This window comes from Heloderma suspectum, chromosome 2 (assembly GCF_057233095.1).
Source record: "Heloderma suspectum isolate Gila_16-S chromosome 2, 16-S_ref, whole genome shotgun sequence".
NCBI lineage: Eukaryota > Metazoa > Chordata > Lepidosauria > Squamata > Helodermatidae > Heloderma > Heloderma suspectum.
This window is the reverse complement of record NC_139459.1, coordinates 170,165,968-170,187,989: the sequence shown is the minus strand read 5'-3', so window position 1 is coordinate 170,187,989 and position 22,022 is coordinate 170,165,968. Positions and strand designations below refer to the sequence as shown.

Genomic DNA, 22,022 nt, shown 5'->3' with positions numbered 1-22,022 from the left:
ATCTCTAAAGCGTTGCCTTGCAAGTGTGGGATCGTGAGTTCTCGCGAGGTTTCCGGCCTCCCGTCCTTGTTGTCGAAAGCGGGCTAGAGCGGTCGGGTGCTGCGGGGCCCCTGAGGCCCTGACCGAGGGGCCCTGTCGTCCCGTGTCGCCTGCCGGGCCCCGTAGTCCCCATCCCATCCCTATCCCCCTCCCCACGAACCCGCGAAATGGGGTTCCTCAAGCTGATCGAGATCGAGAATTTCAAATCGTACAAGGGGCGGCAAATCATCGGGCCCTTCCGGCGCTTCACGGCCATCATCGGGCCCAATGGATCCGGTACGCGACCCTCGGAGGAGGCGAGACGATGAGGTTCCTGCCCTGGGGGAGGAGGACCAAGCGCTAGACCAGAGTGTTTCCCCAAAGGAGGTGCCTCTCTGCATGAGTCGCTGCTCTGGGATTGCGCCCCTAGGACTGGCCCCCGCTGCTTGGCGCGGGGTGCGGTAGCTCGCTCCGTTTGCGCCTTTGTACCAGCGGAGATCTTCCTGCGGCTCTCGGATGGAGAGGCGTGCGGCGGAGAGTTACCTGCCCGCAGAGATGAGGCTGCCTGCTGCGTCCTTCCAATCAGCCGGCCTGCCCAGCGTGGTGCCTAACGCAGAAATGAGGGGGGTGGGGTGGGTGACCTGTGGAGGCAGGTTAGTCATAGGCCTTGTCCTCATTGAGGTGATCTGAGCTGTATCGCATGATTGAATGCTTCTTTGTGCAAAAAAACCCCAAAACGTTAAATCCTTGCCGGTAGACAACTAGTATTTCAGGGAGAAGGCTAGGCTAGAATCCTTCTCTCTGACGGTCAGCTTTCTTGTGAAGAGCTGCCTATAGACGTTCAGCAGTAACACAGCACACATGCAGGTTTACCACCTGTGTGAGAAGTAGTCATGTGGCCTAATCTTGGAAGACCCTGCTGGTTTGGGCACACCTTCTGACTTGAAGATACTCGTACAGAGATGCAACAGGCAGTACCTCTGCAGTCCAGGAAGAAATAAATAATCCCAGGCAAGGCTGAGATGCAGGCAGCAACGCCCACCAGTTCATTCCTGCCTGCATGATGGCCGATTGGAAAGGACCCAGGCTGGAGTAGGGGATCATGCAGAGATGTGTTGGGCAGCCTCGTCTGAGATCAGGAAATTCCATTGTATTTCTCTACCAGGAATGATTGAGGGTTCCAGTCACCTGATGCAGAGGTGCAGGCATGCATCAGTGTGGAGACAAAATCTGGCCTTGCCCCCATGGAGGCTGCTTGGAAGGGGCAAAGCCAGAGCTGTGATTTCTGTAGAGGTGCAATAGACTGCTTTGTCTTAGAGCAGTCAGGTTTTACTTCACTGCATCCTGGGGTAAAGAACTGTATCAGGCCAGAGACCTGCAAAATCTAGTATCCTTCCATCTTCTGTCATGGGTAGCACGGGAGTATCCTGTGGTGCAGGTAGCAGGTGTTTGTGGCAAGATGGCAGGAGGAGAACCTGTGGGTCTGCCTGTGGTATACAGACAGAAGTGTGCCTGTGGGCTTGCTTAGGACAAAAGAGGGAAAGAGGCAAGGGTAGCAAGGGATAAATGTGAGCAGATGTGTGTACTTAGACTTCATTTCAGTTGGGGAGTAGGATTTAGGGGTTAAGGGTGCTTGGGGGCAGTGGTGGGGAATCTTTTTTTTCCTTAGCCCTAGACCAGGTTCCATAGGGATGTTGTAATATTTGGATGTGGGAGACTGTACCTGCTGAGTTTCTGTCTGTCGTGCAGCTGTTAAAGACACACAGCCTCATCCAGGTTTTAAAAGTGCTGGTACAGGAAGTGAGTGATAAAATGTTGCTTTTGTGGAGGGTTGGTCTTGGTGAGAAACAACTTAGTGATGGGTATGTGTGGGGTTAAATAGCTGGAGGGGGCATCCAAATGCAGCAAGGTCTGGGTGACCAGGATGGTTGAGTCAAATGGGGTGGGAGAGAAAAAGAGGGCATTCTGCTATGTTTGTGTGTGATTTAAGAAAGGATCACTTGATTGTAGCTGGGGGAAGGGGGAGTGGCTGCGTTGAGGAGAAACTACCAGGGCAACCTTCCGGAACTGGATGCCTTCTGGGTGCTTTGGTCTCCAGCTCCCATCAGCTCCAGCCAGCATGGCCAATGATCAGGAATGCTGGGAGTTGTCCAAAACATCTGGAGGGCACCAGGTTGGGGAAGGCTGTACTAGGGAAAAAGGGCAGTACTTCTCAAGAAAGGGAAGGCTGTGTGTCATTTTCTAGAGAGAGAAGCCAGGGCTCAAGTCTTCCGGGAGGGCCTGTACTGCCTCCACCTCAGATTGGAGGAGCCATTCTGTGTGAGAAATATATTTTGTACATGCTCAGAGGCAATCTTGTCTTTTCACATGTTATAGGGTTGAGGCCTAAGCATTGAAAAATGGTTGTAGGACTGAGGCTCAGCAAGTGCTAGCTCAAATGATACCCTGTGGGAGAGACGTACAGCACTTTTTACGTTTTTGCTAAAATACATCATGCTTCCTTCGCTGTCCTCCATCCAGGCAAATCAAACCTCATGGATGCCATCAGCTTTGTGCTTGGTGAGAAGACCAGTAATTTGAGAGTAAAGACCTTGCGGGACTTAATCCATGGGGCCCCTGTAGGGAAGCCAGCTGCCAACCGGGCATTTGTCAGCATGGTCTACTCTGAAGATGGTACTGAAGATCGCACCTTCGCAAGGGTCATCGTGGGTGAGCTTTAGAGCAGTGTGGGGAAATCTTTGGGGGCATCGTGCTTGGGGTTCAAGAAAGGGATTGGGGGGTCTCTAGTTTGCCACGTTGCAAGGAGTTGGATGGTTGGAGCTCAGAAGGATGGCTGGGCTGTACTAAGGAGAGGTAGAGAAGTGTGTTTGTTAGCATGAGGGAAATATATGAAATACCATTAGGCAACTTTGGCCCTTCAGATGTTTTGGCCTGCAACTCCCATCAGCCTTAGCCAGTATAGCCAATGGAGAGGGCATGGGAGTTGTAGGCCAAAACATCTGGAGACCTGTAGGTTGCCAACCCCTGCTTTAGGGGAAAGTTACCGCCCGATCCCATTCATGTTTACTCTGAAGGGAGGCCAACTGTGTGGCATGTTGTTGTTCAGTCGTGTCCGACTCTTCGTGACCCCATGGACCATAGCACGCCAGGCCTTCCTGTCCTGCGCTCTCTCCCGGAGCGTGCTCAAGTTCATATTCATTGCATCGGTGATGCTATCTAGCCATCTCATCCTCTGCCATCCCCTTCTCCTTTTGCCTTCAGTCTTTCCCAGCATCAGGGTCTTTTCCAGAGAGTTTTCTCTTCGCATTAGGTGGCCAAAATATTGGAGCTTCAGCTTCAGTATCTGTCCTTCCAATGAGTACTCAGGGTTGATTTCCTTTAGGATTGACTGATTTGACCTCCTTGCAGTCCAGGGGACTCGTAAGAGTCTTCTCCCGCACCACAGTTCGAAAGCATCAATTCTTCGGCGCTCAGCCTTCCTTATAGTCCAGCTCTCACAGCCATACATTACTACTGAACTGTGTGGCATGCTCCCTTGTAAATCTGCGTAAGATTGCAGCCTTAATCACCCAGAGCTGAAGTCCCTTTCCTAATCTGGACCTTAGTTGTATGGCAGTTCATACCTCCTGCATTATCTCTCTCAGAAAGCCAGCAGGACGTTTTTGCCTTGGCTTCCTGCAGCACTAGCATTGTGTTCAGAAATAATGACAGCTGACAGACCTAACTAAATGCTAAAACTCTTCTTCTGAACTAATCCCGTCCTGCTGTTTACTTTTTCTTATTCCCCTTATTTTCTCTGGGTGTCCTTTGTAAGACTCCTCACCATCACCTTCTGCATAATAAGATTTGGGGGCGGTGGGGGGCAGCCCCTCTGGATCTTGCCACATCTTGAGTTTCAAGTCTTGCCTAAAGCAGATGTGTGTCTTCTAGGGAGCTCGTCAGAGTACAAAATCAACAACAAAGTGGTACAGCTGAGCGAGTACAGCGAGGAGCTGGAGAAACTGGGCATCCTGATCAAGGCTAGGAACTTCCTAGTCTTCCAAGTAAGTTTTGTGTTTCAGATTCATAGCCCAACAAAAGTATGCATGCCGTTAGCTGCAGCAGAATGGAATATATGGCATCCAGACCCATTGGCATTTCCCCACCCTGCGTTCACAAGGGCAGCCCAAGCATGTGGATCTTCTGAGAACATTTCTGAAAAGTCCTCACGCTGTGTGGATGGACTGTGGACTGCCACAGGCATTCTGGGGTGGGCTCATTTAATCCTGCAAGGGGGAAGGAGGGTGTGGGTGGGAGTCTGTCCTCAACAGGCTTATTGGGCCTAGTGCTGGCCAACCCTTATTTTCACAAATGTGCCCTCAGTGACTCTGAAGTGTGAGATAATAGTGCTGTTCTAGCAAGTGCTGAAGTACAAGTGCAGGCTGATTGTTTTGCCTCTAGCCTGCTGGGCTGGGATGTTGGCAGCAGTGCGGTGTTGAAGAGGCAGGTAGAAGTCCAGGCCTACTCTGTCTAGGCATGCCACAAACTCCTGCTGCCGTGGGTGGCATTCACCTCTCAGCGTTGTCCTCGCCCATTGTTCGGTCCATGCTGAAAGATGGGAGGCCGATTCGTGAGGTGAACCCCTTGGATTGGTCTGAGGCTTTGATCCTTTGTCCCTGTCCCAGGGTGCGGTGGAGTCTATTGCGATGAAGAACCCCAAGGAGCGCACAGCACTCTTTGAGGAGATCAGTCGCTCGGGGGAGCTGGCTCAGGAGTACGACAAACGCAAGAAGGAGATGGTCAAGGCGGAGGAAGACACCCAGTTCAATTACCACCGCAAGAAGAATATCGCAGCTGAGCGTAAGGAGGCCAAACAGGAGAAGGAAGAGGTAAAAGTTGGAGGCCGCCACTAGCCACGACTCTGTCTGGGCACAGAATGGTCTTGTTCTATCCCTTGGCATCTTTGTGGTGAAAACCCTGTCTATGTTGCATTGTGAGTTAAAGTGGAAAACCAGCTCAGTTTCAGGCCACCTATCTCTCACCATATCCTTTCTTGTACCTGGTTTCATCTCCTCAGCCACAGACTAGAGGTGACACTGCCTCTTAGCCCTCTGCCAGGGCTGGCCCTACTGTTAGGCAAAGCGAGGCAGCTGCCTCAGGCGGCAGATGTCAGGAGGCGGTGGCGGCGCCCCCACCCCCCTGAGTCCCTTAACCTAGCCTGCTTTGTGCTTGCTAAGCTAGCCAGCTGTCAGGTACAATGGAGGATGTTGTTCCGTCGCCAGTGTTGAAGTCAGATTCAATTGCCAGTCTGGTCAGATTCTGCACGTGGCAGGTGTACATTGTCCTCTCCTCCGTTGTGCTGTTGCCTAGCCAGTTGCAGGGACTGGTGTTTTGGCTATGTCTTCCATAGCTTTAAGCGTTAGCAAAACAGATCCCCCCTGCCCCCAGCTCTGGATGAGGTGCGGGATTTGTTTTGGGTATAGAACTGGGAATCCTCTTCTTGCTAGCCTTCCTCTTTCTCTTTTGAAACCTCACTCCTGTATTTCCTGTTCTGCTATCCATTTTTTCCCCAGCCAGTAAATCTGACCACATTTCTCCCTTTCTTATACCAGCCTTCCCCAGGCTGGTGCCCTCCAGATGTTTTGGACTACAACACCCAGCATTCTGTACCATTGACCATGCTGGCTGGCGCTGATGGGAGTTGAAGCCCAAAACATCTGGATGGCACCAGGTTGGGGAAAGCCGCCTTATAGTCACTCCCTCCTTAAATCCAGGTTTAAATTTGTACTTCTTATTTCTAAGCATCCTCACTCTCTTTCCCCTCCTCATCTTTTCTCTTTCACTTCCTTCTCGTTCTCTTCTTTCTTCCGCTACATAATTTGTCTAGTTAAGTCCACAAAACGTTACTAGCCTGCAAAAATTGTTTACTAGCCTGCAAAGAGGTGAGTGGCCTGCGTTTCTGTGCTGGCCATGGGGGAAGGGAAGCCAAGCAGACTGGTGGAGAAGGGGTGGAGTGATCCATCCATCTTGTGCCAGCTTGGTGCATGTCCATGCTGGTTGTGGAGGAGGAGGCATCCCTTCCTCCGCAGCTAGGGCAGAAACCAAGCAAGTGGAATGGTTCAGCCAGAATGGTGGACCAAATCATGCGGTTTGGTTTAAAACTGGTCCACAACATCCAGGCCGCAGGCAACCCTCCGTCACTCTGTGCAACCCGTGTGTGCCCCACCCAGTTTCTCCTGTAGCCTAGATGTGGGGGAAAGGCTGTTCCGGTGCTGCAGCGCTAGATCACCAATCCAGTTGGGAGAGCTGGGTGGAGGCTTCTGTCTCCCCCAGTGACCCTAAAGCAGCCAGGATTGCGGCTTTCCCACTGCTAATGGCGGCAGAAACACGGTCATCCCCATCAAGGGCGTTACGGTAGGAAGGAGGCTTTAGCCTCCTCCTGCTTGGGAATGCTGTTGTAGTGCTGCTAAGAGCAGCACTGGAACAAGAGTATTTTCCCCACAGCCCTGTTGATCATCTGGGTGCAGGGAAAACTGAGTGGGGCACTTGCAGGCTCCACAGGGGTGGGGAGGAGGGGTATGTGTGTAAATGAAATTCAGTCATCCAAGGCAATTCTCTGCTATGTACCCTTTCCTCTGCTCCCTTTCTTTCTTCCCTACCTTTTGATGTTCATCATAATAGCAGCTGGCATTTCTGAATATCCGAAGCACTTTGAATACATTTATTTTATGTGCTACACATTTATGAGCTACCTGTCTATTAAAAAATATTTGCAGTGTTTTTAAAAACTACATTTTCAAACCTATGTTATCTGTGTTGCTACTGGGGGTAGGAAGGACACAGACTGTATTTGTAGTATCACTATTTTGTTACAATCCTTACAACAACCCTGTAAGGTAGGTTTTATCCCTATGAAGGGCTGCGGCTGAGAGACTAGCTTAAGGCCGCCTCACAGCAGAAGCGAGACTCAAACCGGGACTTTCTGATTCCTAGCTCAGTCTCCTAGTTGCTACACTTCCTCAGCTCTGAACGTTTTCTGTTAGACTGCGGGTATGACTGTTATTTCTTTATGGACTGTGTAGTACCTTTTTGGCTTTTTGAATCAATCAAAGATTTAAATTGGTTAATAGAAATGTTTGATCAACTAACAGTGCAATCATATACATATCTGCTCAGAAGTAAGCCTCATTGAGTGCAATGGGACTTCCTCTCAGGTAAGTGCAGTAGGATTAAGTGCATGTTGTAGCCCTAAGCCAGCAGCACAGAACCTCAGGCCCTGGGTCCAATCCAGCTCTTCAGGATCCCTCAGATGGCCACATCCCCTCCCCCCAGCCCCCTCCCCGTTTTTTGGAAGTTTTCCAGCTTTTGTGCAGTTTCTTCCCCATTCTAAAAGGTCAAGATGCCTCTCCTAAGGCTTAGTCACTGGCAGAATGCGCTTCGAACTAAGATGTGCTGGGTTTGGGGGCCCTGCCCCTTTGCCTTCGGCCCTGCCCACCACTGCAAATCAGCCCGTGAGAGCTCCTTTGAATTGGAATTCGGCCCTCGGGCCAAAATAGGTTCAGCACCCCTGCCCTAAGCCTATGGTGGTGGTGTTGCTAATGGGAACTGGGCTGACTTGGGGGTTCTGTCCTTAGTGAATAGCTTGGGACTTGAGGTTCCCTTGATCTGAACCATATGACCCAACAGCTGATGCTTTCTGCTCTCCTGTCTTGGGAGCCAGGCGGATCGGTACCAGCGCCTGAAGGATGAGGTTGTTCGAGCTCAAGTCCAGCTGCAGCTCTTCAAGCTGTACCACAACGAAGCTGAAATTGAAAAGCTCAACAAGGAGCTGGGCTCCAAGAACAAAGAGATTGATAAGGACAAGAAGCGCATGGATAAAGTGGAGGATGAGCTCAAGGACAAGAAGAAGGAGCTGGGCAAAGTGATGAGGGAGCAGCAGCAAATCGAGAAGGAGATCAAGTAAGGCTGTTAGAGTTTGGTATTGGACGGGACACGCCAGACTTCAGGCTTGCGGGGTCTACTCTTTAAAAACAAAACCCCAAACATCTGGAGCTCTGGGTTCTACCATCCTTGTGTCCATCACACAAGGACAATTTGAAGGGCGGAGCAACTTGGGTGACCTGCATATGCAAGATCTGAGTTTATATAGAGATCAGGGGTCGAACAACAAATCCTAAAAATCCACCAGACAACCAATTTATTAATTGTCCCATTTTACATACGGAAATTACTGGGGCTATGACTAGTTCCAAGCGCAATTTGCCCTGCGTATTATCCGTGATGGAGAATTAAAACACATACAGATATCATGCAGAGCAAATTACTCAAGAAAGTGAGCCAAGCCACTGACTATAGGTCAAGTCAGTCTCTCTCTGTCTATCACGTAACTCTCTGTCGATCACACAGACACATGAAACCAGGAAAGAGTGGTGCCCAGTTAATATGGGCACCCTTTTAGTTGATCAGAATTCTTCTCTCATCCAGGAAGGAATACGCCTTTTCTAAGATGAGGCCTGTTCCATGCGTGCATCATCTTTCTTTTTTTTTTTTAAGGTACACTTCTTGCTGCATCCCCCAAATGAAAAATGGTTGCCTGTTATCATCAGTCTTCTTCTGTCATGTGTTGGTTGTGTTCTGGAGCGTTGTGTTTGTGTTCTGGGGCACTTGAAGCAAGAGTGAGGTCTAACGGGACTAGGCAATGCCTCAGTTGAGTGGAATGTGCAACCCAGAGCCCTACTCCGGGATCCTCTGCGACAAGCTGCACAGGGCCTGCTTTCCTGGGCCACTGACCTGCACAGCTGTGGTTTGTGTCTGAATAATAGTGTAGGTAGGGCCAACTGTGTGGGTCTTTCCGGCCTAATTGGCACCCCCCCAGTGGGATGCCAATTGGGCCGGAAAGACCATGTGATCAGATTCCCCTCTCCACATAGTTGCAGTATTCACACAGATACTACAGCTACGTGGGACAGCACCACAGAGGAGGGGTTTGCACACAGCTGGGTGAGTGTGCGGGTCCTTCTGAAACCCACTGTGATAGGTCATCTACATGTTGCAGTGCAGAAAAATTCATGATCCAGACAGGGTCCCAAGAGATCATCAACACTGTTTACTGGAGTCTCCAGCGTGGTGCCTATGGTACCCTCACACACCTCTCTTGGTGCCTGCCAGGCTCCCTGCCACTCCTGATTTTTATTTTATTTCTTAAGATGTTTTAAAATTAAATATCTTTTTTAACTGGGATGCTGGCATGCTGCAAAGCAAAGTGCTGCCCTCCTGTGCCATTTTCATTTGGGTTCAACAGAGTGGTTTTGTGTTTGGGAGCTCAGCCCCCACCTCTGCCTTGTATTTAGGTTCTTGGACAAGTTAATTCTCTTCTAGTTTCACCAATTTACCTTCTGGGAAATGAGTGTTTTGTGGCCTGCCATGCCCGCTATAGCAGCCGTTTTGGCAGCCATTTTGTGAGGGTGCCCATGGCACTCTCAGAACTTCAAATGTGCCAAACCAACCCAGAAAGATCGAGGACTCCTGCTTTACAGCATGATCCATGTGTCTTGGGTTCTCCCGGAGATTAGTCGTAGAATAGTTTGGTTAACAAATGTTGTTTTGGCAGGGAAAAGGATTCTGAGCTGAACCAGAAGCGCCCCCAGTACATCAAGGCCAAGGAAAATACGTCTCACAAGATCAAGAAACTGGAAGCTGCCAAGAAGTCTCTACAGAATGCCCAGAAGCAGTACAAGAAGCGCAAGGGTGACATGGATGAGCTGGAGAAGGAGATGCTGTCTGTGGAGAAGGCCCGGCAGGAGTTTGAGGAGCGCATGGAAGAAGAGAGCCAGAGCCAGGGCCGGGACCTCACGTTGGAGGAGAACCAGGTCTGCTCAAGGCTTTGGGATCATCCCTGCTGGGGGATGGTGCATTCTGCGACACAGGATGATCCAAAATCGGGGTAGAGGTCAGGCCATGGCCCATCTAGCCATGTACTGTGGCTCTCCAAAGCCTTTCCCAGCCACGATACCTGAAACCCCTTCAAGTCAGTTTATTTCTATAATTTGCTTTTCTAATTTATATCCCACCCTTTTGTATCAAGATCTACTCAGGGCAGCTCATGAGGATCTAAAATGAAATACAGCAACAAAACAAATCACAACAGTAAGGCAGGAGTTATTTTAAAAGCAGCAGCCTGAAGTCTGCTGAAATAAAATTGTCTCCAAAGCTTGCCTAAAAGCGGGCAACGCAGGGGCCAGGCATACCTCTCTTGGGAGGCCTTTCCGTAACCCGGGGGCCACCGCCAAAAGGGTGCTATCCCTTATACCCACTGACCGCCCATCTGTAAGCTGTGAGGAAGAGAGAAAGCTCTTGGAAATGGAGCAGAGTTCCCAGGCAGGTTTGAAAGTGGAGAGGCGCTTCCATTTCAGATGCCAGAGACTAAATTTGTGATTTCTGAACCTGCAAATGGTTTGGTCTACAGCTGAGGGTGCCCTCTTTCCAAATTCTCCATCAGCTGGGAGGAAGAAGTTGTTTGTGCACCGTGGAAAGCTCAGATGGAGAAATGGCACAGGTGGAGAAATGTTCAAGGAGCACAGTAAAGGGAGTTTCTTGGCTTTGCTCCTCAATGCCCAGCCTGGGCTAAGTAGGAAGTATCGGCCTTTCTAAGTGCCTAAAAAGCACTATGGCCCAACATCAGTTTCTGTGGATAGTCCCCTTCTTTCCCAGGCAAGGACCTCTCTGAATTAGAGCATGGAATCCTGGGCAGGTGTTCCTAAATCAGAGGTAGGGAACCTCAAGCCCAGGGTTCCAGTCCAGCCCCCTTTTAGGCCCCCTGGTGGCCACTCCCCCATCTCCTTGCTCCCCAGCACCGATCATTTGGTGGTTTCCCGGCTTTTGTGCAGTTTTTTCCATATTCTAAAGGTTTGATTTAGTTATGGGCAGTAAGAGCTCTAAGCTAAAATAGGCCAGTATTTTGGCCCCATCTCTTTTGCTATTAGCCCCGCCCACCCCTGGAACGCGTCGCCCAAGAGCTTCTTTGAAATGGAATTTGGCCCTCGGGCTGAAAGAGGTTCTGCACCCCTGCCCTAAATGGATCATGAGATCACTTGGGAGGAAGTACAGTATATAAGCAAAATTATTTATCATCATCATTTTCTTTCCTCCTCTCCCCCGCACCCTTATCAAACAGGTGAAGAAATATCACCGGCTGAAGGAGGAGGCCAGCAAGAGAGCGGCCACCCTGGCCCAAGAGCTGGAGAAATTCAACCGTGACCAGAAGGCAGATCAGGACCGACTGGATCTGGAGGAAAGGAAGAAAGTAGAAACTGAGGTGAATATTTCTGAGCGTCTTTGCAGGCTCTCCCCATTTCTCTCTCCTTCCCAGGACTCTGCCTGTGTTCCCATACCCAGGGATTTGCATACTCCATACTTTACAAAATAATCTGCACCCAGGAGGTCCAAATTCTGTACCAAGAATCTACCGTTTGTATATATTACACAAATGGAGTGAAATGGCATAATTCCATTTATTCTTCGTATCAAAAAGCTGTCAAGGAAGCTTGAAGTGTAGAATTTTGTGCCTCTGTGAAACAGTGGGATCCAGAGACTAACCTTTAACATCTGAACTTGCTACAATGGACCCACTTAAAAAAATAAAACAAATGCATCTTGTACAATATGTGTACCTCCCCCCGCCCCTTGCTCTCTCTCTGTCTTTCTTTTTCTGCCAAAGATGGCTTTTGTGTGTCCACCCACCTCTGATGTGAACCACTTTCAGTGGGAGTTGTGACTAACCAATTGAAGACCAATGGATTAAGTTACCTCCTTGGTTCCTCTCCTGTCCTCCTGGTGTTGCCTTTTGAGGTGGTTCTCTTTGGAGGCAGTGACAGCCTCAGGCTTGGCATTGCTTGAGCCAGGCCCTGACTTTGAGCTAACCTGCCTGGTGCTTGCTTAGGTGTTTTTTACTCATTCTTTTCTCTAGGCCAAGATAAAGCAGAAATTGCGAGAGATCGAGGAGAACCAGAAGCGCATTGAAAAGCTGGAGGAATACATCGCCACGAGCAAGTAAGGGTCAGGATGGTGGGACACACAATCGTTATAATATTGGCGGGGGGGCAGTGTCTTGAGTAGAGTGCGAGGAAGGGAGAAGGAAGTTGGTTGGCCTTTGGGGATTCTTAGAAGGAGCCACCCTAGAAGAAATCATGGTAGCTCCAGCACATTCTCTGGCATAGTGTGCCTATGGGAGGGGCAGGACAGCCATTACTCTCCAGATGTTTTGGACTGCGACTTGCGTAATCCCTGACCATTGGCCACGCTGGGGCTGATGGCTGTTGTAGTCCCAAACATCTGGAGGGCACCAGGTTGCCTAGCCCTGTCCTTCTGCTCCTGCGTCATCATCTCGCTGCTCTTTCTTCAGGCAGTCTTTGGAAGAGCAGAAGAAGCTGGAAGGGGAGCTGACGGAGGAGGTAGAGCTGGCGAAGCGCCGGATTGATGAGATCAACAAGGAGCTGAACCAGGTGATGGAGCAGCTGGGGGACGCCCGCATTGACCGGCAGGAGAACAGCCGGCAGCAGCGCAAGGCCGAGATCATGGAAAGCATCAAGCGCCTCTACCCTGGCTCTGTGGTAGGTGGCGCTGTAAAAAACACACCAAGCTACAAATCTGGCTGGGCCGGGCCTAGGCCGTGTGGCGAAGCAAATGTGAGGTGGGATCAGAGTAGTCCTGCCTGCCTCATTCTTCTTCCTTGCTTTCCTCAGTATGGCCGTCTGATTGACCTCTGCCAGCCCACCCAGAAGAAATACCAGATAGCAGTCACCAAGGTGCTGGGCAAAAACATGGACGCCATCATTGTTGACTCGGAGAAGACTGGCCGGGACTGCATCCAGTACATCAAGGAGCAGCGAGGAGAGCCCGAGACCTTCCTGCCGCTTGACTATCTTGAGGTGAGGCTTAGTGAAGGTGAGGTGTAGTGGACTTGACAAGGAAAAATTTGGTTTAGAATTTCTCCTCAGCCATGGAGCTCTGTGGGTGGCCTTGGGCATGTCTCTTATTTCTCAGCATAACCTGCTTTGCAAGGTTGCTGTGAGGATAACATAGGGTAATCCCATTGCCTGAGCTCCTTGGAGAAAGGGTGGGATATAAATGTGGGGATGGTGGGTTATTGATAGATGAACCACATGTTTGGTCTAGTCTATCCTTGGTAAGGTGGTCTGTCTCTCTCGTTTTCTCACCCTCAGTTGGGCACTGTGGGTGCCCAAACTCTTCCACAGGGAGCCCTCTCTCAAATTTGCCATACCCATGTGGGTGTTCCATTCAATACCTCCCACATAACTCATGTTTTTTGCAGTCTTCTCCTCCCCAGGCACGCACCCCACTTTATGACTATTTGCTTTTGAAATGAAGGTACACCTATACCCTGGAAAAGGGGAAAGGACTGCAGTTCTGCCCCCCCCCCCCAAGTTCACCGGTTGGAGTAAAAGTATGAGGACAAAGCAAGCTGGCATAAACTTGTCACTTTCTGTGCCCCTGCCCGCTTCCAAAGCCAAACGGCCAGTATGCTACATGAGCCTGATTTATAGTCTGTCTGTTCCCCTCTCTCAGGTGAAGCCCACAGATGAGAAGCTCCGGGAGCTGAAGGGAGCCAAGCTGGTGATCGACGTGATTCGCTATGAGCCTCCTCACATCAAGAAGGCCCTGCAGTACGCTTGCGGGAATGCCCTTGTGTGTGACAACGTGGAGGATGCTCGCCGCATTGCCTTTGGGGGGCACCAGCGCCACAAGGTCAGGGGAGCTAAACCTTCCCATCACCCTGTATGTCAGCCCTCTCCATGCTGGCACCCCCCAGACCTGTTGGACTACAACTCCTATCACCCCAAGCCAGTGGGGGGTTGGTGTTTGTGGATGATGTACATTGTAGTCCAACACGTCGAGGGACCCAGCTTCAGGGAGGCTTCACTATGTTGACCTCAATCCTCCCACAATCCCACAAATGCAATCCAAGTCAAAACTGCACAAAGGAAACCTGAATGCTTTGACTTTGCATAAATGTATAACAACCAAGAGCTTGCCCTGATATTTGCATTGAAGAAAGTATTTGGTTCCTGCTATTTGTGGGTGGGGGAAACAGCTAATACAGGACACTGATGTCGAAGTGTCTTACCAGTGCGAACCTTCCTCTGCTGCCACTGTTTGGCTTGTGATGGTTTACCCAGCGTCCTCACATGTCTGTCTTTGCAGCCAGAAGGGCTGGAAGCTTGCTCTTAATTTAAAAAAATTATTAACGGTAAAATGCTCAGGATGCTGAATTCTGCCCTCAGTTTCCAAATCTGTGTTTGCACGGAACTGCAGAATATCCCCTGCCCTGCCTTTGCTCTATCTTGTGGCCAGCCAGATGTTTTGGCCTGTGACTCCCATCAGCCCTAGCCAACATAGCCAATGGTGAGGGATCAAGGGAGTTGTAGGCCAAAACATCCGGAGTGCCATGAGTTGCCCACCCCTGCTCTAACCCAAAGAATGCTGCTTCCTTCTTGCACAGAATCATTGTTTGTAGCTGTTGCTAGCTGCCATTGTGTCTGCCAGCCAAGACTTGATCTTTTTTCTTCTTTGTCATGTGACATGCCTTGTCTTCCATCTCTGTCTTTCTCTTGCAGACTGTAGCGTTGGATGGAACCCTGTTCCAGAAGTCAGGGGTGATCTCAGGAGGTGCCAGTGACCTGAAAGCTAAGGCCCGGCGCTGGGACGAAAAGGCTGTGGACAAGCTGAAAGAGAAGAAAGAGAGGCTGACGGAGGAGCTAAAGGTTGGAACTGCTTTGAGTTGTAACAATAAGGCCTGCCCACCTCTGCTGTAAGCTATAGATATTGTGGATGGGGGGGGAAATTGACCTTTTAGTATCTGGAGCACCACTGGAGGGTCTCACTTCTGAATATGTGTTGGACTGCTTTGTGATATTCAGGGGGTATATTGCTGCACTGCACTAAAAGGAAGGGCATTTGGGATGAAGATGTTGGCACCAAAACTCTACATGCAGAGTAAAAGTGCACATAGCCAAAGCATTTTGAGGATTTTGTCTCTAGCAGAGTTCTTTAGCTAGAGATTAGAACTGTTTGGTGAAAGCATAAGGCTGAGAGATAAAGTGGGGATTCTGCTGGAGAGGGATGCGATGTCTTGTTCTCCTCAACAAGGGGAGCCATGTTGGATGTGGGAGTGAAGGAACTATGTTGAATGCAGACATCCCTTGTGCTGCCCTCTAGAAGCTCCCGCTTCTTTCGTTTCTGAGCCTTCATCAGCCACTGTCTGATTTCATTGGTGTTCTATGAACGTAAGAGCTACTACACATTCCCCCCACACCTCCCAAGTGTGAGTAATCTGGCCTCAGTGAGTGGAGATGGTTAAACCAATGAGCACCTTGAGGGCACTAATTTTCAAGCTTGGGAAGAATGACAACCAAGGGAATGAGCAATAGTACCTAGTTGTTAACTTAGCAAGTACTCTGTCTTAAGGAGAAGAAGGAACCTTGGAGGTTAGCCAGGAGAAGAGGCTGCTGGCACGAGCAGCTTCTGTGAAGCATCACTGATGGCTGGAGGCAGGTCTTGGGCCCAATTCCCCCGGAGGTGGTAAAGCAGGGTCTGCGCTATTACCACTTCAGATTGCAGGCAGGGACCCAAACAATGGAATGCTCCCCCATACAAAATGGTATACAAGAATATGCCCTTTTTGTGAGTGTGTGTGTGTATACATGAGAGAGCTGACTGCCTTTCCCTGTATACTGGTTGACCTCTGAAATCTTCAGAGAAAGCCTCATTGGTCATTCTGTGACCAATAGAATGTCGCCAGGTAATAGCATGTAAATAGGCCTTCTTAGTGGTGGCATTCATTCTCTAGAGCACTCTCCCATGAAAACGTATTTGTCTGCACAGGCTTTCTCTGACCTCTAAAGGGTTATGACACTGTCCTGTTTTATTGTTGTGTTGCTGTAAAGTTTTAAAGTATTATTTTATGTTTTTATGTTGTATTATATATACATTGTATTGCGAACCACTTAGGGATTTCATTATATTAAACAGTATAGTAGTCTTATTTATTTAGAAATATATAAAACATAGAGGCCCATGTCCGCTCTCTCTCTCGTGCGCGTGCGCTCTTACATATGCGCACACATGTGTGTGTGCATATACAAAACTAGCCGGTCAGTGAGAAGGCTAGATTTGAATTCTTCTCCACTTCTAGGTGTTTTTTTAATGCAAAGGAATGTGTTCTCCCCGCTTTTTTTAAATGCAAGAACATTATTTCATGTAAGCCCCCAACTGCAGCCTGAAGTGGTACAAACCAGCTGTAGAATTTACTACCTCCGGGAGAATTAGACCTTTTGGGCTACAATCCAGACTTACTAGGAAGTAAGTCCCATTGAACTTAGTGGTGCTTACTTCCAAGTAAATATGCTGAGGATTGCATGGCATGTGATTCACTATCTAAAGCAGGGGTGGGCAACTTGTAGGCCAAAACATCTGGAGGGCCACAACTCCCATCATTCTTCACCGTTTACTGTGCTCATGAGAGCTGATGGGACTTGTAAGCCAAAGCATCTGGAGAGCCACAAGCTGCCACCCCTGCTCTAATGTATGGGTGGGGAACCCTATGGATGCTGTTGGCTCCCATCAACTCCAGCCATCATGGCCAATGATCAGGGATGATGAGAGTTGTAGTTCAACAACATCTGGAGAGCCAAAGGTTCCCCACCCCTGCTGTAAAATGTGTGTTTTCATTGTGATTTCCCTGAAGTGATCTTCTATTTTGAAACTCCCGTGTTCATAAGACACTCAATGGGCATCTTAGTCAGACAATTCATACTTTTGCTTTTCCAAGCTCTGACAGTGGGCTTTCTCCAGTGTCTGGCTGAGCGAATATGTTGTGGAGTATCTGACCTAGATATTTTTTTTTCTGTCCTTAGTTAGGGGTGACATTGCCTTGTCAGGTTTATTCAAATTTATGTATGTGTGTTATACCGCAGACTAAGCACGGCTACTCCACTGACATTTCGCAATTTCAATTATTCTGGCGAGCATTGTTTATGATGGATACCTTTGGGAACATGTTCTGTATGAGCAGCATACGTATGCAGAGGCTTTCCCCCGCAATGAACCCATCAACATTCACACTTCATTTGGAAGATTTCTTTCTTTCTCTCTGCTCTTTCAAATGAAGCGTGATTGTTGATAGGATCAGGGGGGGGGGGGGAATCCTCTGTGTACTTGTGCTACTCATACATAACACTTTCCCGGAGGCATCCATCATAAGACTTGCTCATCATAATCTTTGAAATTGTCAAATTCCAGCTGAGGAGCTGTGCTTAGTCTGCTGTAGCAAAACTGGAAAATAGTCCTGTGATACACTGCATACTAACAAGCCTGTTGTGTCCTGAGCTTTGGGATGCATTTGATAAAATAGCCTTGTTGCCTATAGAGAGACATGCCTCAGTGAACTTGTGGATTTATTAAGTTGTTACAGGACACTGTCAAATTTGCTTGAAATTGCACTGTTTATGCACGGCATCAAATTCCTCTTTTTAGGGACCCAGGTCTATTTATTTAAAAAACTCGCCTGCTGGGAATCATTTGCCTTGGCATCTTTCAGCTTCCTGAGACAGGGTTAGGGTTCCTCTTTAATCCTCTTCAATGTATCCCTGCCGTCTAACTCTGCAATTCTCAGAAGTGGCTGCAGCATGGCAACAAAGTCATCTTCTCATTCAGAGTTGTTGTTTTGTCTCTAAATTTTCCTCTCCCAGGAACAAATGAAGGCCAAGCGGAAGGAGGCGGAACTGCGCCAGGTCCAGTCCCAGGCTCACGGCTTGCAAATGCGCTTGAAATACTCCCAGAGCGACTTGGAGCAAACCAAGACCCGCCACCTGGCTCTCAATCTCCAGGTATGGTGCCTTGCTGGTGCCAGATGCCCTTTCAGGCCTCCAACTTCCATGTTGGCCCCATGCCTGATGTGAGAAATGCTGTCTTCTGCCTTTGAACTAAAGCAGGGATTCCTAAGTAGTGGATGTTGGAGACAGTGCAGCAGAAGCCACTGGGGGAGGTCCATCTGCTTCCAACTCAGAGGAACCCTGAGCAAAACCCCATTCCAGTTGATTCCCCACCATCACTCCCCTGGTTGGAACACTTAAACTCTTGGGCTAGAGTGGACATCTGTATTAGCTTAACTTGCATCCTGGGACCAGCTTCTTGCTGTTCGGGTGGGTGCAAACCTGCTGCAAGCCTCCTTTTAGGAAAACAGCATTATACTGAAGAGTGGACAGCCTTCCAAAAGAGGAGTCACATTAGTATGTTGTAGCAAAAACAATAGCACCCTTTAAAAGGTGACCTGGTTTACTGTGGCATTTTCATTGGTGAACTGCGTGTTATGCCCGTCCCACCCCCAGGTATAAACTCTGAAGCCTCAATTGTGCCATTTTCCAAATTGATTGAAGTGTGCTTGGCTTTTCCATTTAGAAGATCTGTGTGTGTGTGTGTGTGATTCCTAATGTCACTTTCTCTGCTCCCCTGAGCTGTGCCCCTGATTCAGTGCCATTCCCGACAGGAAAAGTCCAAGCTGGAAAGTGAACTGGCTAACTTTGGGCCCCGCATCAACGACATCAAGCGCATCATCCAGGGGAGGGAGCGTGAGATGAAGGAGCTGAAGGAGAAGATGAACCAGGTGTGGTGGATCAAGGCCGAGGGCAGCTGAAGAAGCATTGCCTAAAGGGAAATGTGGAAGGAGCAGGATATCACTGTTCTGGCCAACAGTCTTGGGAAAAGAGGGAAGAAAGTAGTGGGATGTGACCACATCTTGATATCCATGTTCTTCTCTGGTGGCTTTCAAAATTGTCTTCCAGGCAATTCAGCTGGGATACAAATGTGGACAGTAATAAGAACAATAAGAACTCTGGGCTTCTTCAGAAGTTTATCTGGGTTCCTCCCATGACAAGATCTGTAATGGAGGACAAGCTGCCCTGAAAGACAGCTATTTCCCCACCCCCCATAACAGATCTTCCCCCATAATGCACAAAGCCTGGGATGTGTTCTAGGTACCCTCTTGCTTAACATGGGGTTAACACGCACAGGGGTTGCATGGCAGACAAAGGTCAGGGGGGGGGGTTCCGTGAAGGTAGGGCGTTAGTTTTTTAAACGCCAACACAAAAGCTGCTCTGCTCCATCTCATCCCATCCCTTTGTGAACATCCTTTGTCTTAATTTAGCCTCTTCCCATTCCTGCAGGTGGAAGACGAGGTATTTGAGGAGTTCTGCCGAGAGATTGGGGTGAGAAACATCCGGGAGTTTGAGGAGGAGAAGGTGAAGCGGCAGAACGAGATTGCCAAGAAAAGGTACTGGCCTCCTGTCTCCCCTCCCCTTGAGTCTCCCCATCTCAAAAAGCTGTATGCACCCAAGGATGGGAGGGAGGTTTGATACAGGACCCAACCTTTTCCCCCTGTCTCCACTACAGGCTGGAGTTTGAGAACCAGAAGACCCGCCTGGGCATCCAGCTGGACTATGAGAAGAACCAGCTGAAGGAGGATCAGGACAAAGTGCACATGTGGGAGCAGACGGTCAAGAAGGATGAGGCGGAGATCGAGAAGCTCAAGAAGGTGCAAGAGGGGCCATGGCTGGGGAGGGTTCGGGCTAGAGGGTCCAGACAGAGTGGGCGAACCTCGTGCCTCACCCTTCCTATCCCCATGTAGGAGGAGCAGCGGCACATGAAGATCATTGATGAGACCATGGCGCAGCTGCAGGACCTGAAGAACCAGCACTTGGCCAAGAAGTCCGAGGTGAATGACAAGAACCATGAGATGGAGGAGATCCGTAAGAAGCTGGGCGGGGCCAACAAGTGAGTCTTGGCCTCCAAGGGCAGGCCTTGAGAAAGGGGGAAAGGTGGCCCCCTGGGACACTCCGCTCCCTCGGTTTCAGCCTGTTGTTCTGAGTGATCTCAGGTTATTTGTGTTGAATGTATACCCTTCCGCTCTTTCTAATGCTGAGGGCAGGAGGAGGGAACATGGCAGAATGTAAAAACTGCTGGAGCAGAACCCTGTGCTGGATTGGACCAAATGCAGCCTTCTGGGTCCAGTGACAGCCAGCCAGGGGCCTCTGGGGAACTTGCAAGCAGGTTGTGGCAGCACAAACCTTTCCCTGTTGTCTGTCCCTAGCATCTAGTACTTGGGAGGTATTCTTCCTCTGAGCAGGGAGGTGCCATTTAGCTGTCAGAGTTAATAGCTATTGATGGAGGACAGGCCTAGGAGAGTGTTTGTTTTAAGCCCAGAGATCCACACATTTTGGCTTGGTCTAGTAGCCAGCCATCTGGCTACATCTGTGCCTGCCATGACTCTGCCCCTCCCTTGAGTTCCCTGGGCAGCATGCCACAGGGATGGAGGAGTGGGTCTCTTGCACCTGGCAATTCTGCAATTTGTGGAAAATTTGGGGGGGGAGAAGGGATCTTTGGGGGAAGCGTGTGTGGGAGTTGCCACAGGCAGAGGGACAGTTGCCACTGGCAACCAGATTTTGAGATCCCGGTTAAAGTCCTCTAAGCTGGAGGCCACCTCTTGTGGCAATGAATTCCATATTTTAAGTATTTGTTGTGTAAAAAGTGCCCTTCTGTCTGGCGTGTGCTGCGGCTGCTACTCAATCTCTCGCATGCACGCACATGCTCCTAGAACGTGAGCGTCCAGTGAGAGAGAGAGAGGGGTGATGGTTTCTTACTCTTCTTACTCTTACCACACTGTCTGTGATTTCATTGGCCTCCGTTGTGTACCCCCTAAACTCTCCCCCCAACTAAAAATCCCCAATCTCCTTTTCTCACACCTCCCTGTAGGCTGAACCTGAGATAAAGTTTTGAGCAAGTGCACCCCTGTAGCCCTTGGTGGGTGACACAATTGACCGCTGAGGTGCAGCCCATAAGTAGCACTTGCAAGCGGGTAAAGAACAAGGGAAATGCAATGTGGGGAGAGGAGTGTGGCTGTGCATCCTGATGTGTGACCCATAAGTCTCCTGTGCCATCCGGGGTATGCTGCCTCCGATTTGGCTGGGCTGCACTGGAGCAGAGATTGCACCCAGAGCACTCTACACCATTAGAAGGGTCTCTAGGGTGTGATCTTCCTCAGAGCAGAGCCCAGTAAAGTCAGAGGTGGTGCTTGCCGCCTCCAACCTGGGAGGGCCCCAATCCAATTGCGATTCACAATGGGGGCAGATGGGTCTCGGAACCATGATAAAGGCTAAGAAGTGTCGACCTCCAACACTGACTCCAGTGGGCAAGTAATAGACAGTGCTGAGCTCTGAGCACTCCTAGCTGTCTCAAGGCTTTCTAGCTGCCTTCCCAAAGGTGCAGCCTTCTGGGCCTGCCTCTCACTCTGCACCTCTTTGGCCTCTGTCTGCAGGGAGATGACGCACTTGCAGAAGGAGGTGACAGCCATTGAGACCAAGCTGGAGCAGAAGCGTAGCGACCGCCACAATTTGCTGCAGGCCTGCAAGATGCAGGACATCAAACTTCCCCTCTCCAAAGGCACCATGGATGATATCAGCCAGGAGGAGGTCAGGAGAGTGTCCCCAACCAATGGATGATGTGTATGCAGCCAGAATGGGACATTAAAATAGTTCTCTCTCTTTTGGCTCTGCTGCAGGGCGGTTCCCAGGGGGAGGAGACAGCCAGCAGCTCTCAGAGGACCTCCAACATGTATGCACGAGAAGCTCTCATTGAGATTGACTACAGTGACCTCTCTGAGGATCTGAAGGTAAGGGCCCTCTGTGCTGGAGAGCTGAGAGGGATGAGGAGTGAAAGGCCACCTTTCTTCCCAACCTAGCAAGAAGCCCCCACAAGTTAGTAACTCGTGAGTGTTAAGCCATGTTGCGTGTTCACTTAAAAAAATGCATATCCTATCATTTAGTCAAATGATCTACAAAGCTGCTTACATCAAAATAAAAGCTGCATTTAAAAACACAACAGCATTATAACAACATGATTACTGTACAGAATTAACGACAGTTAAATATTAAGCTAATATTTTTAAAGAACCAAAT

At 49.5% G+C, this 22,022-nt stretch overlaps 1 protein-coding gene across 5 annotated transcripts in view; it reads left to right on the top strand.

Annotated features, from left to right (window-relative positions):
- The first annotated feature begins 68 nt into the window (after positions 1 to 68).
- SMC1A (structural maintenance of chromosomes 1A) overlaps positions 69 to 22,022 on the top strand; it is a 28,722-nt gene continuing 6,768 nt past the window's right edge. For all 5 annotated transcript variants that reach the window (XR_014788011.1, XR_014788012.1, XM_084835939.1 and 2 more), the window contains exons 1-19: positions 69 to 315; positions 2,539 to 2,727; positions 3,949 to 4,061; positions 4,683 to 4,886; positions 7,718 to 7,956; positions 9,608 to 9,866; positions 11,171 to 11,311; positions 11,963 to 12,045; positions 12,398 to 12,605; positions 12,738 to 12,923; positions 13,582 to 13,761; positions 14,631 to 14,777; positions 17,763 to 17,900; positions 18,560 to 18,676; positions 19,236 to 19,342; positions 19,462 to 19,603; positions 19,697 to 19,842; positions 21,383 to 21,536; positions 21,626 to 21,736. Coding sequence is in view for 3 of the 5 variants with exons in the window: in XM_084835939.1 (XP_084692065.1) it covers positions 207 to 315; positions 2,539 to 2,727; positions 3,949 to 4,061; positions 4,683 to 4,886; positions 7,718 to 7,956; positions 9,608 to 9,866; positions 11,171 to 11,311; positions 11,963 to 12,045; positions 12,398 to 12,605; positions 12,738 to 12,923; positions 13,582 to 13,761; positions 14,631 to 14,777; positions 17,763 to 17,900; positions 18,560 to 18,676; positions 19,236 to 19,342; positions 19,462 to 19,603; positions 19,697 to 19,842; positions 21,383 to 21,536; positions 21,626 to 21,736 (2,973 nt within the window). In the remaining 2 variants the exon portion in view is untranslated. The remainder of the gene's footprint in view (positions 316 to 2,538; positions 2,728 to 3,948; positions 4,062 to 4,682; positions 4,887 to 7,717; positions 7,957 to 9,607; positions 9,867 to 11,170; positions 11,312 to 11,962; positions 12,046 to 12,397; positions 12,606 to 12,737; positions 12,924 to 13,581; positions 13,762 to 14,630; positions 14,778 to 17,762; positions 17,901 to 18,559; positions 18,677 to 19,235; positions 19,343 to 19,461; positions 19,604 to 19,696; positions 19,843 to 21,382; positions 21,537 to 21,625; positions 21,737 to 22,022) is intronic.